Consider the following 14,551-nt stretch of genomic DNA (forward strand, 5'->3'; position numbering starts at 1 on the left):
AAAAGTTTGGAAAATTTCGCGAGGATTCGTCAACCGGCGCCAGACTTATTGGGAATAGAATGTTGCGGATTTCCTATGGAAAATAGTTCCTAACTATAACTACCTACTGGCGAACGCCAGTAGGTAATATATATATATATATTGTATTGCACCCAAAATGTACTTCTTTTGAGCCCACTCATGGCATTTTTCCCTCTTTTCCCCTCTACTACTCACATAGAAATGCCAGGATTGGGAATTTCCTTTTTTCACACATGGCACTCCAAATAAGAAGTAATATATATTCTTAATGCACATCCCATGTACCCAGGTCTGGCATTTTCCCCAGCATTCACAATCCAATTCATGAGTACTGCGTGTAAAGAAAACATAATTTTTTTAAAAAGCACACAACGTTACCACGGACACACTGAAAACTACAAATCTTCAGCTGCCTTCACAGTTGAATAGTTCACCACGATTACGTAGTGCGGCTGCACGCTACGTGTCATGTGGACGTGTCCACGCAGGCGCGACCTTGCCCCTCTCCAACCCGGAACAACTTCCAGATGCCCTTAACCAATATCGAGGGCGATCTGAAAGTGGCGCGAAAGCCTGGTAACGCAGATCGATTAGGTGTGCATACGTGGCGGGATCCTTGGTGTAGTAAGTATGCAGCAATACGGACGGCTAAGTACACACCATGAAGGTATGATGTGGCTCTGACTACCATCACAATTCTTAAGTAGCACGAGCGGCTTTCTTTTGTTTTCCCTGATTTTTTACTCACCTCATCGCCTTCATCGGACCGACACCAAAGTTTGACTAAAGGGCTCCCCTGCAGTGCTGTGATCCCTCATGAAGCAGGCACTCTCCCGAATTGGGCTGAGGGGATTGTGTAAATTATAAGTGTAACCTTGGTGACTGACCACACTGTTTGGTGTGTAGTGTGTGGTATAAGTGATAAGGATGTAGTGTGGAGGTACAATTCAACCGAATACACTTTCACTGCACTTGGACTAGTGACAGAATGCAAGTCATATCGCCACTTCACTGGATATTTTACAGAGCAAATTGCCCTGTTAGGATTTTGAATCAAGATCACGTATGAAATGGGTATGAAGTGTGATGGCTCCTACACACCCTCCCTGTTGGGTGTACAGAGCACATCACAGATGGGAGATATAAAATGCAAGAATTCTTTCGACATTTTTCCCTCTCTTCTTTTTCTCACAGATGGAGTAATGCAAACCTACAGGAAAACAAGATAAGTTGTCTATTTCCAGTATTTTTCACAAAGGAGCAGCTACCTGCCCTTGTCTATCTGTATATAGAGATAAGTAATATCCTGATTTGACAATAACCAGGGAGGACATGTTTGCCCTGAAGAAAGTCTGGGACCTTATTAGGCCATTTTTTTGGACTGAAACATGTTGGTACTAGGGTCATAGGACCATCAAACTCCATGTGACCCACATATTTCTTTTTATATTTTAATATCCCCTGCGGCTTCAGTAATAAAGGGATACCAGGATCTGCAGGAGGATATTTAATCTTTATTCCCCGGGGCCATTCCTTCCTAAGTGCTCCCTGAAACATGGTCGAGCCCACCCTGACCTTTAGGAGCCAGGGTAAACCGATGATGAAGCATGACACTACTAGAGTGTGTGAGGGTTTATATTAATAAAAAAGGAATTGCTTCCTTTCCCACAATCTAGTGGGTAACAACTGAGAGGTCTCCTTCATTCTTTCCTATTTCATTGCTTGGGGCTTTTAGACTGTGTCTATAAGCCCGTGGGGCACTACTTGTGGTATAAGATTTAGTACGGGAGGACGTATCCCCACAGGAATATCCTCTCTGCCCTTGCGACTCTGGAGGAGGTCCCCTTCTCTAGGTAGCTATAGTTTATGGATGTTGCACGAATGGCAGGCGCGAATAGTGTCTTTTACTAGGGTGTCTTTTCCAGGGAACCACACCTTGTTTCGGAGATGGGTCTTCGTTTTGGCTATCACCTGGAGCAAGGTTGACTACTCTCTTCTGCAGGCTCCGCGGAATCACTATAGTAGAACCACGCAGAATTACTCCGTGGGATCCTTCACTTAGCTTGCTCTGAACCCCCCATTAGTGTTCGCGCGACATTCTTTCATCCTCTGTCAAGCCCCGGGAACTGCTGCCAGCTGCGGTAGAGCAGCGTTCTCTTTAACCTGGTCAGCCCCTCATCGGCCGAGCTGGCATTCCCTACCTCTTTTTTTAGCGTGAGTGCTTTCGGGCAAGCTTCTTGAGACACCATCCGGACGAATTCCTCGGTGTGTTCCTCATCGGTGTCCGGCCAGTGCAGGCCTGATTGGATGTCGGGACAGGAGATCAGCGGGGTTGTTGACCCCACGGCGGAACACCACTTCAAACCGGTAGGCCTGAAGCTGGACTGCCCATCTCTCGATTTGGGGAGGTGCCAGCCAGGTGATACCCGCAAAGAGGGGTATCAATGGCTTGTGATCCATCACCACACAAAGCTCCTGCCCGAAGAGGTACAGATGGAAGCGATGGCATGCCCACTTAATCGCCAGTGCTTCTCTTTCAATTTTGGGCATAACTCATTTCGGTATCTGTCAGGGCTATGCTAGCGTAGGCTACCGAGACCCACTCCTTTGCCTACGTTTCTTGAAGTAGACGGCCCCTACCCCCACTGGACTGGTGTCCACTACCACTTCGGTGTGTCTGCTGGGCAGAAAATAAGCCATGACCGTCTTGTCAATGAGGGCTTCTTTGACAGCATGGAACAACGCGTCTTCTTTTGCAGTCCACTCCCACGGTGTTCTGGTTTTCGTGAGTCTTCGGAGAGGTTCAGAGCGGGACGCCAGGTTAGGGATTAAGCATCCACAGTACGTGGCCATGCCCTGGAAACTGCGGACCACCATGGGCGATGTGGGTCTCGGAGCAGAGCGTATGGCTGGGGCCTTTTTTGGTTCGACTTGGAGGCCGTTCCATGAGAAGATGTAGCCGAAGAACTCCACGGACTCCTGATAGAATGAGCACTTGGCTCGATGAAGAGTCAATCCACTGCCTTCAAGCCACTGGAGTGTGTTCCTTAAATGCACGTGGTGGTCTTCCAGAGTTTTTGAGAACCCAGGATGTCGTCACTCAGGTTGATGACCTCTTGTAACCCTGAGAGTGTCTCTCAGATGGCGTTTTGAAACACCACTGCGGCTGACGACACCCCGAAACTCAGCCTCTTGTACCTCCGCAGCCCCACGTGCGTGGCGAATGTTATGATGTTTCTGCTCTCCGGGTGAAATTTCAGTTGGTGGTAGCCTGCGTTGAGGTCCAGTTTCGTGAACCACTTGGCCCCATTGAGATCCGCCACAATGTCATCCATGGTGGGCGTGAGGTGCCACTCCAGCTTCACTGCCAGATTCGGAAGCTGCATGTCAACACTCAGCCAAATTGCTCCGGGTTGCTTTGGCTTGGGAGCAACAACCAGGGGCGACACCCATGGGGTGGGTCCCAAAATCTTCTCAATCACACCCAGCTGTTCTAGCTTCCACAATTCTTCCTCAACTTGAGGGCATAGATTAAATGGCACCCTCCGGTGCCGGAGCGCAGTTGGTTTGATCTTGGGGTCGATGTGTAGCTTGAACAGCTTTTCCTCAAGGCAGCCAAGCCCTTTAACCAGCATAGGGAATTTCTTGAGGATGTCGTGGGCATGTAGGTCGTGTACCTGGTTGGCAAAGAAGACCAACTCCAGGTCCACCGCCATGTGACAGCTAAGGAGTGTACCCCTCTTTACCTCGGTGACATGGAACCACATTAAGATGCGGTGTCCCTCGATGGCCACTTCAACTTCGATAACCCCTCGCAGGGGAAGCGGCTCGGTACCTCCATACGTATAGATTTTTGCTTTCGAGGGTGACAGTGGTGGTCGCGGGGATAGTCGTTCGTACTGTTACTGTCCGTGACATTTACCGAGGCTCCGGTGTATGTGAGCGCCTTGACTTTGAATCAAGCCACCGTGATGGAGCACATGGGTGGGGGTTCACAGCGTGGGCCATCCCGGCTCACGAACTATACTACGAAGACGTCATCAGCATCTGTGCCCAGTCCGTACCCCGGCAGGGCGGAATCCGTCTGCTCGCGTGGGTCTTCCAACGACAGCTGTCTGACTGCTGTCAACGTACCTTGCTGTCCTGAGGTGTTGGTTCTTGTTCTTCTGCTCCGACACACTTTAGCGAAGTGGTTTAGCTTCCCACATCAGAGCAGGTCTTGTCCCTTGCAAAACACTGGCCAGCTGGCGGGTGCTCGAGGCTGCAGTTGCCGCACGTTCCACTTCTCGCCGGCCTTCCGTCTCCACGAGGCACTACTGGGCGTCTCTGAATGACGTCTACTCTCTCTTCCTTTATCGCCAGTGGCCAAGTTGGTCCTGTGGGGTTTGGATGTCGGTTACGGGCTGCTTCCATTTCATCAGCCCGAGCATTCGACAGCTTGTGGGATCTTGCGAGCAACAAGATCTCATCCAGTGATATGCCCGGTTGCCTGTGTATCAGGCAACACAGCGTTACTGATTTGCAGCCCTGTATGATTTGTGCCCTGATTTCTTTCCTATGGTCAGGGACTGTACAGGAGCTCACCAGCTTCTGTATTCGGGTGTAGAAGACGTCTATCGATTCCGTCTCCCCTTGCCTCGCTTGGCGGAGCTTGAACCTCTCAAAATCGGGGTAAATGTGAGGGTCGAAGTGCCTGTTCAAGGCCGCCACTGCTGCGTCATAGTTGTCATCAGTCCAGTGTTCGGCCAGGTTTCGAACAGGTCATATAATTCGCCTCCCCCGTAGCACATGAGTAGAGATCTTTTCACCCTTCCACCGGTTTCTCTCATCCCCATGAAATAGTGGTCTAAACGGCCAATCCACGACTTCTAGTGCGACACGGCCGTGGCAGGATCAGCTAACTCACTGAACTGGGGCAGGGGAGCTGCTGTGGTGTGGCCCAGCTGCTGGGGGGCTGGGTGCAGGGCTTGCTGCGGGGCTTGCTGCGGAGCTTGCTGTGGGGATTGTTGCAGAGGTGCGGGGGCACCCACCCCATCACGCTTGGTGCACATGTGCGCTCAAGTTGGCTTGTGCTTGTTTTTGCCAATGCTTGATGGGGTCACTACACTACCTTCAGCGCTGTGGGACAGCATGGGATCTGGCACACCTGATGTGGATGTCCCCTCCTCCACGCAGTATTTCCAGTGCGCTTGCCTTGGCCAGTGCTTGTTGCCATGCACCTGACAGAGCTTGCTGTCATGCTCTATCCGTGCTGTCTTCAGGCTGTGCAGACTGTCATTGGAGGTGCTGACTCAGGGCAGGCGCGCATGTGACTCTGGAAGCGGCGTAAGGATACAGTTTTGTACTGCGTGTCCTTGCACCTCATCTCCCTTTGCCTGGGATAGACACGCTCGAGCGGGCCGCTCACTGATGAGCCAGGCCGTGCGCTAGCTCCCCGCGCCTCACTAACAGTGAAGGCACCGCAGCTTGAGCTTCTTATCACCGCTGTGCTCGCAGGGTGGGCACTTACAATCTGGGCTGTCTGTCGAGGCTACGCAGGGCCTGGGGCACGGCATCATGTGCACGCGGCAGACGATCAGTGCTGCACTTCGCCGCAACGGGCTAGATGATGGGCTCAACCTTGATGGCAGAGGTGTGGGTGGGACCAGCCTCGTCACCAATGTGGTGCTCCAGTATACCTCTGGGCCTCCGCCGTGGACAACGTAGGCCTAACACTCTGGACACACAAAGAACGCCACACAGACACAGTATTACAGTGTGGCCAAGACTGCGAGTGGTCATGCACCCTTTTATTTATACCTTCGGGCGAGCCTGCCCTCCAGGTGCATGCAAACTGCAACATGGTATAGTGCTGGCCAGGTGGCTCAGTCACTACATCTGTGTCTGAAAGTGCTACGAAGTGACTTGTTGGCACTATATTTAATTCTTATTTTTATGCTTTCTGTTTTTGATACGATATTCATCATAGTGACACACCTTTACTGTACACCTTAATGATCTCACACCTGTACTGCACTGTTTAATAATCTCTCACCTTTACTGCATGGTTTAATAATCTCACACTGCAAGTACCAGAATACTGGCAAAACAAGCATTTGCAATGCAATAGGTCTTGCATTTACGCAAGTTTAAGCTAATGGCATTGTAAATGACAATCCCTTTTATTTATGTTTTAAAAACTAAAATAAAAATAAAAGGAATTGTCATTTACAATGTCAATAGCTCAAACATGCGTCAATGCAAGACCTATTGCATTGCAAATGTTTGTTCTTCATGGGCGGCTAAATAAAGACCTTCTTCACACTATGTATCAGGCCTCCATTTAGACTGTGTCTGGCTAAACAGCAGAGGTTATGTATTATTTTAACGGCCAATGGATAAATAGCAGAGATTATGTACTATTTGGTTAACGGATGGGTAAACAGCCACTTCCTATTTTGACCAGCGCCTTTATCTAATAATTCGCCTATTAAGGAGCACCTTCAACCCTAGCCCAAGCGTCAAACATCGTCACCCCTGCTGTTCACTCTTTAGCTATAGGCATCTCACTTCCATTTCTACTCTATCAAGCTTAAACATAAGCTTCATCCCTCGAACACTGTTCTGTGTTTACTGCTGCGCCCTATTCTGGAAAGAGGATGGCGTGCAGGGCTCAACAAAAGCCGACATGTTATACTCTTAAACCAATTCAGCTACACACAAACTTTGCACGTTATGGCTGGCTTGTCTTCACAGAATGCACTGTATATATACACATTCATACATTAAATAAATCTGAAATGTGAATAACTGCCTAGCTTTTCTTCGTCAATGAAAACCGTCTAATTTCTAAGAATGCATTAATGTGCTAGGCACCAGCAAAACTATAAAGGCAACATTAAGTTGCCATATCGCTTGTAACCTAAAAGAGGATTGTTAAAAAAGAGGAATGTCTTCATGTACGGTTATTAGGTATCATGTGCCATTTTTGGCCCTAGATTAACTTATTTACTTATCTGCACCTATTCTCTATATCTTTGTTTATAATTGTGTATTCAGCTGCCCTGTCAGAAAAGAAGTTCCCACCTCTTTTTCTAGGCTCCCATATAGTTTAACCCTTGTGGGCAGTTGATGATAATCTTGTACTTTCACATATGCTAGTAGGCTTGGAACTGCTTTTAGGTTGGGGCAGGTTTATGATTTCTGTAAAGTCTTAACTTTGGGATAATTAGAATTCACCAGGAAACTTGACAAACCCAATACCATCACAAGGTTCACAAATTCATTGACAGTCAGAATTTTAATATTTTTCTTGCAAACATTCACAAAGGTAAACTTACACTTTTTTGTAAGTTTAGGATTGTTTGCTAGTCATGAAGGGATTTGCGAGTAGTGTCTTTAGCGCGGAGTCTCGTTAAGGTACTGCATAAAATGTACAGAGACTCAGCACTCGTAAAGATACTACTCGTACGTCCCTTTGTGAATAGCGAACTACCATAAACTTACACAAAAGTTTACATTTACCTTTGAGTATCGGGCCCAATATCAAGTGGCGCGACAATTACCCAGTGCTTTTTCAAATCACCATAAACATCATGCCGTTGTAGAAAAAATCATTTGCCTATCAAATTAAAATGTTCTCTTCTTTGCACACCCAAACTTCAGGCCCAAGCTGTTCAATGCAGTTTAACTTCCTACTGCCAGTTGATTGACAGTTTGTAAACCTGATGAGCTGTGTGCTTACGAGTGGGGCAATTTCACCCAGAGTAATAATTTTGCCCGCAGGTTCGCAAACTCCGGCACTGAAAATTCCAGGACTGGAGACCCTAAACGTTCTGGCAGATGCAGGGGCAGCAGGAAGCAGTACAGCCTAGCTCCCACCCTATCCTTGCAGCATTAGGGGGTGACAATGCTACCTCCCCGGTGAGACTCAAGCCTGCCGTCACTCCACCCTCGCTATCAACCCTCCCACCACCATACCACATTATCCATTTTCCTGCCACATTCGGTCAGTGCAGAGCTTGTGTGAAACGGTCTGTTTTTCTCACTGGAATCAGGGAAAAACACACTGGAAAGAGCACTGAATCTCTGGGTCTAAGTTACCATTCTTCATCCAGGGGCCAAAACTTGCGATCAGCAGATTTGGATGTGGGAATACAAGATGGATCAGAAAATCCAGCCAAACCGTATTCGAACAGGAAAATCTGTAGAACAAGTAATGTGTGTCAGATTCGTCAGTCACTTAAAAAGTCAGACAACTGAATCTTTTAATTTCAGCAGACAAGTTGATCTGTTCTGATCATTTTATTAAATTTCAGCTCCTAAAATCTTGAAGATACCTTCTATAAGAAGGCCTTTGATGGCTGAGCACAACATAGGGACCCAGTCAAAGTACACCATGAAGAGGAACTGCAGGTACCTCAGCTGTGATTTTTTCCAAATAGAGCTCAAAAGCACGACCGAAGATCTAATCCAGAGGTCTAACCCAACCTTTTATAGAGTGAGAGCTGCTTCTGCTCACGGCTCAAGGACTCAGGTGCTACTGTTGTTAAACAGTGACCACATATCTTAACATTACACTATGAACATCCTAGCCGGCCTATCAATAGTCACCACCCATGCATTTCAGACGAGGTTACCAGCAGAAATACCAGGAAAAACGTTTATCCTTATTAAATGCCTCCACCTGACTAATGAAGTAATAGCCAGAGCATCACATTCCCTTTGGCATAAAGGACATAACCTCACACACAAATGCCAACATTTATAGACACACTAACAGATGAATGCACATGAGGCTCTTAAATGTCTCAGCTCTGGATCCATACCCTGCTCGCCTTGGCTCTTTCGCTGATCTTGAACACAACATCTTTTCACTGGCTTCTGCAGTTCAATACTACAGCGGGTCAGCACTGCTTACTGGTCAGGGACTGCTAGCATCTTCATGGCCTGCTGTTCACACACTATGCCTGATTTTTAGAGTAGAGCCTACCACATGTCCAATCTTCTTCTGATTGAGTGAAGACATATGGTCATGTGGCACACCCCATAGGCCGACACAGGGTGCAGGATTCTTATCATGAAGTCCTGCCTTTGGTTTGGCTGGCTGACACTGTAAAGGCCATGAGATGAGTAGTGCTGCCATCTTTATAATTCACAGACCCTCTGGGGCAGATTTACAAGCCCCTTGCAACACTTTTACACCGCCGTTGCGTCACAAAATGCATGTAGTGATTGTTTTTGTGCAGGAAGGTGCCCCTTCCTGCACAAAAACAATCTCCCCACGATGCAGGCATCCTTGCACCAGGGTGCAAGGGTGCCTGCGCCAGCGCATGGCTGCAGTTTGTGTGCCAGCGGAGGGGGAAGCACAGAGATGCAACATATTCTTGTAAATATGTTGCATCCCTGTACTTTGGAAGTGCCGCAGCATTGCACAGGCAAAGGGCTTGCGGTGCCACGCTGCGGCACTTCCTCGTAGATCTACCCCTCTTTATATTTAAAAATCAATATGTCTATTTTTGGATGATATTAGTTTTAGAGATATTTTTTTCCTGAAATTTTTGTACTTTCAATTATAAGCATAAGAGCACGATATTGTGGTAAAATATTTTTGACATGGTATCTTTGTCAACGATATTGTTTACCAAAATATTGTACAAGCCATCCCTTTATATAGCACACAAGCTAGCTGAGAGGCAGCAGAGTGCTGTCCAAGTTGGAGTACAGTCAGTGTGTGATTGGAGGTCAGCGATTTATTACAACTTCTAAGAGGCATTTATTCAGCTCTTTGTTAAACTGATGCAGGGTTGGGTCAGTCTTGATGCATATGAGGATTTTGTTTGAGATCCTGGTTCATAGATGGATAAGACCTGTTGCTTTGTTCTTTCTCTTTTGCACTTCTTTATCTTCAGCCTGATGGTGTACTGACCACAGGCATGCCAAGAGACAATAGCGATGGTAAGCTCACCAGCCAAATAGGCAGGGTGCCAGTCACAATGGCCTATTATATGCGCAACTGGTTTTGAAGATGATGTGGACTCACAAGGGTAATCAGAAAAGTTCCATTAGTGTGGGGATGATATGTCTATAAGTCTTGCTGCTGCATTCAGGATGCCCTCAATAGGGGGGAATTCGTATTATGGGGTCATAGAGGGGGCATTTGTCACTATCCAGAAAACAGAATAGAAGGGCTTGAAAGGTGGCTTTGAATTTGCTTTCTGGAAGGAATTATGTCACTTTCTTTTGGTACTGGCTACCTTATTTTTCTGGTGAAATGTTTTTTGAGAGTGTCCAGGATAAATTTGTGTGACTTTGCATTGGGTGAAAGTTGGGGCTCAAATCCTCGCAGGTTCGCATAATTGAGCCAGGCTTTAAATAGTTGTTGTTTATTGCTGAGTAGGTTCCTCGCAATAGTTTCTTGCCGCCATCCCTAACTTTGCTGCTATTACATTTTTAACTTTTGTGGTTTTAAATAATTGAACTTTCATTTAATCTGTGTTTTTGAAATTAATTGTTGCCTTATTTGTATTTTTTGAAAACCGACTGACTTGACTGCACTTTACGGGGTCTGTTAGCCCCGGGTGGCCATTTTTCTTTTGCCACACGCTCCTCCCGGTCAGCGGTCTAGTCGCTGCACGCCATCCTGTTTCCTCTCTACTTAAGGGACAGAGATCGGACGTGCAGCGCCTGAGTAGGTTCCTCGCAATTGTATATTGCCGCCATCACTAACTTTGCTGCTATTACATTTTTAACTTTTGTGGTTTTAATTAATTGAACTTGCATTTAATCTGTGTTTTAGAAATTAATTGTTGCCTTAATTGTATTTTTTAAAACCAACTGACTTGACTGCACTTTACAGGGTCTGTTAGCCCCGGGTGGCCATTTTTCTTTTGCCACACGCTCCTCCCGGTCAGCGGTCTTGTCGCTGCACGCCGTCCTGTTTCCTCTCTACTTAAATGGCCCCGGAACTGACGCGCAGCAGAAGCGCGGAGCGGGCGCACCGCCGGCGCGCCGAAGGCAAGCCCGTCTGCGCCCGTCCGCGCCCATCTGGGACCAGGGGTCACGACCCCTGGCTAAATGAGTAGAGGATGCATATGTTACACTGCAAAAACTCTTTCTGAGTACCGCACTCTGTCGGCCCATGAATGTGTCCTACTTCATCCTATAGAAGCTGAAGCTGAAACTCTGTGCCCTGGCTGTAACTTTTCGTTTCGTAAACAGCTAGGTAAGGACTATAGCTCTCCTAATATGGGTACTGTTACAGATCAACTCGGGGGTTCTCAGTTTAAAGGCTATCCCACAACTACTATTTTTTTTTTAGTATCAATTGCTGCTCTCTTCCAAAACATAAATCCGACATTTTTGACTTCTTGATCAGTGAGCAGCCTGATGCCCTATTTCTGATAGAAATTTGGCTACAGGCTAGCTCGGGACCGGATATAGCTGCAGCTTTACCTTTTAACTATGTCATAGTACGGAGAGAGAGAAAATTTAAAAAAGGAGGGGGTATTGCCATAATTTTCAAAAAGTGCTACACATGCAAGGTTTATCTTCTTTGGGTTGTGAAGTGGGCGTATTACAGCTCTCTTTAAGCCCTAAATTCACCCTCTCAGGGATATTGGCTTATCACCCCCCTGGGCCATCCGGTCCATGGGCCTTATCAGGTCCCAGAGTTAATTGCCCCTTTTCTGCTTCCAATGCCCCCACCTTTAGACAAATGTCAGTCTCAGCCGTGGGTGCCATTCAGAATTGGATTCTAAAAGCGATTGAGGATTGTCTCCCATACTCAATCAAGAGATTAAATAACCATAGCCCTCCGACCCCCTGGTATACGGAGAGACTTAAAACTGAGAAAATTAAATGCAAAGTCTCAGAGAGACGTTGGAGGAGGGACTATGAGTCTAATGCCAAACTTGCCTATAAAAAAGCTAAAAGTGATTATCACTCGCTCGGCCGGTCAGCCCGGTCGGAATATGTCTCTTCTATGATCACTGGAGCACAGAATTGCTCCAAGACCCTGTTCAATATGGTTAAGGAATTATCTGGCTCAAAAACTCAGCCCATTCGTCCTAGCCTCAATGAGTCACAGTGTGACGATTTAGCTCAATTCTTTCTCAATAAGGTAGAAAAAATGTACTCTGAATTGAATAAGGATAAGCCGGCTAATACCTTTTACCTAGCACCCGTACTCCCGCAAACAGCCGATATTACTGATGCCAGCAAGGATAGGGTGCCGGCACCCTTGAAAACGTTGGCTTCTTGGTTGCCTTTAGACATGAACTCATTCATGCAGCATCTTGGAAGTATCAAATCTGGCTCCCTGTGCCATCCTCTCCCTACCCAAGTGCTGCAGCAGCTTGAGATGCCCACTCTCACAATAATCATGGAGATTTTGAATGCCTCCCTGCAGGAGGCATTTGTTCCCCCACAATGGAAACATGCCATGGTTCTTCCTCTGTTGAAAAAGGCCAAGGCGGACCCGGCTCAGCCCACTAATTACAGACCAATCTCTCTACTTCTGGTCTTTTCAAAAATTTTAGAGAGACACATTAACAAGCAGCTATCTAATTTTGTAGAAACTCAAAACTTTCTACACTTTTCTCAATCCGGTTTTAGAGCAGGTTTTTCGACACCGCCTGGATGGAGGAGGCACCGCTGCTCTTATACTATTAGATCTGAGCACGGCTTTTGACACGGTGTCTCACACCGTGTTACTGAAAGCTTTACACTCTCTGGGCATTACAGGTTTAACATTGAATTGGCTCGCTTCTTTCCTTACAGATCGATCATTCCAAGTTTTTTCCCCCACGGCCAGCTGTAAAAACTACTCCTCTCCCTATGGAGTACCCCAGGGTTCTATTCTTAGCCCGCTGCTTTTTAATATCTATGTCATACCTTTGGCAGATATTGTGGAAGAGGCTGGGTTGTTTTCTTATGCTGACAACACCTATATTATCTTTTCTCTCTTCACGGAAAGCGAGGCTGAGCCTTCGGCTCTCCACATAGGACTGCGCAAAATTGCATCTTGGATGCAAACAAACTTCCTTCAATTGAACGGTGAAAAAACATTCTGGGAAAAATAAAGATCTCTGGAGCAGCCAACATTGGCCTGCGAAAATGGGTAACCTGCCCCAGCCCGTCCATCATGTCCACAACCTTGGCTTCATTCTCAACGACCAACTCTCTATGCATCAACAAGCCGTTAAGGTTGCTGCAACCTGCTTCACCATCTTGAAATGGCTTAGGAAAATTGTGTGGATGCTACCATGCTCTACCCAAAAAACCATAGTCCAGGCCATGGTCACCTCTAGATTAAAAAACAGTACGAAATCTTGGGGTCTATGTACAAAACGTTGAAATGGTGTGACTAAGCACCATTAAGGCTTAGTAAGCCTAACGACACTAAACCAATGGCTATACCTCACGGCAAAAAACTGTGGGCATATCCCTTTTTAGGACGAAATCCCTCACTCACCAGAGGTGACATGCTTCATCATTTGGATTCTCCTCCCAAAGGAAACGCCTAGTTCCTTTGGGGGCTACAACTCCCTCTCTACGAGGGAGGAGCTCAGGGATGTTTTCAAACGTCGGTGGAGTTTGCTAAATCCACAAGTGATGAGTAAAGATAGTGTGAGTGAGGGCGCAGCGCAAAGAATAAAAAAATAAATGTGAGGAAGTGTAATTAAAACTGGCTAGGGAGCGTAAATAATGTACTTTATTCTAATACACCCTCTGCCAGAGTTAAAAAACAGTGCACCAGCGGTATAGATTTAAACCGCTTGGGTAGAGTGAAAAATAGTGGTCAACATGTTTCAGCCTGTAGCCCAACCGTGGGCGTGGCTTTCGTCAGGACCTCTAATGGTGCTGCTGCGTCAATATGTGAGTGATATAATCACAAAAAGGATACATGACCAGGATCTTAAATCAGTCCTTCTGTTCCTCTAGGAAACATTACCTTAGGGGAAAATAAACAAAACACAAGATAGTATATACATTCAGCTGTAAATCCATTATGTGATGCCAGAGGTAAAGTGCGGTAGATATAAACCAAAATCCAAGTCTTACCCGCAGTCTGCTGGGTAAGCAACCCACCTCAACCTGGCGACATCTCAGGAGGGGGGCATCGCTCTAGAAAGAAACGATGTACAAACCATTAGTTGGTCATGCTATACATAGGTCCCATTGAAAACATTGATCCAATTCTTGACCTAATGTAGAGATTCAGTCATGAGCATATTGTATGAACAAAGGAGCCCACATTGTGAGAGTAAAATAAAGAGGATTAATGACTAATCGCTCCCAATTGGAAAAAAGTAGCTCAGTGTGGCTCTCAATCTAGAGTCCAAACAACAGAACCATTAAAATAAGATAGGGAACAATAACAAGGGCATACATCTAAGAGAGATGTTCTTACTGTGAAAATGCACATCATAACCATAATGCCCAATATATTTATCCCTTCATATTGAATTACAATGAACCAATATGAAAGCATTCTTTTCTCTATAAATTTCTTTAGCCAAGAGTGTTAAATGATATGCCAAGTTTTGAA

The 14,551-nt window shown here is 46.4% G+C and overlaps 1 protein-coding gene across 1 annotated transcript in view; it reads left to right on the forward strand.

The window, feature by feature from the left end:
• Positions 1–5,577: 5,577 nt before the first annotated feature.
• LOC146863800 (vomeronasal type-2 receptor 26-like) overlaps positions 5,578–14,551 on the forward strand; it is a 76,049-nt gene continuing 67,075 nt past the window's right edge. Inside the window, exon 1 of the mRNA XM_085636863.1 lies at positions 5,578–5,653. Within this exon, the coding sequence (XP_085492989.1) occupies positions 5,578–5,653 (76 nt within the window). The remainder of the gene's footprint in view (positions 5,654–14,551) is intronic.

Source organism: Triturus cristatus, chromosome 2_1 (genome assembly GCF_964204655.1).
Source record: "Triturus cristatus chromosome 2_1, aTriCri1.1, whole genome shotgun sequence".
Classification (NCBI taxonomy): domain Eukaryota; kingdom Metazoa; phylum Chordata; class Amphibia; order Caudata; family Salamandridae; genus Triturus; species Triturus cristatus.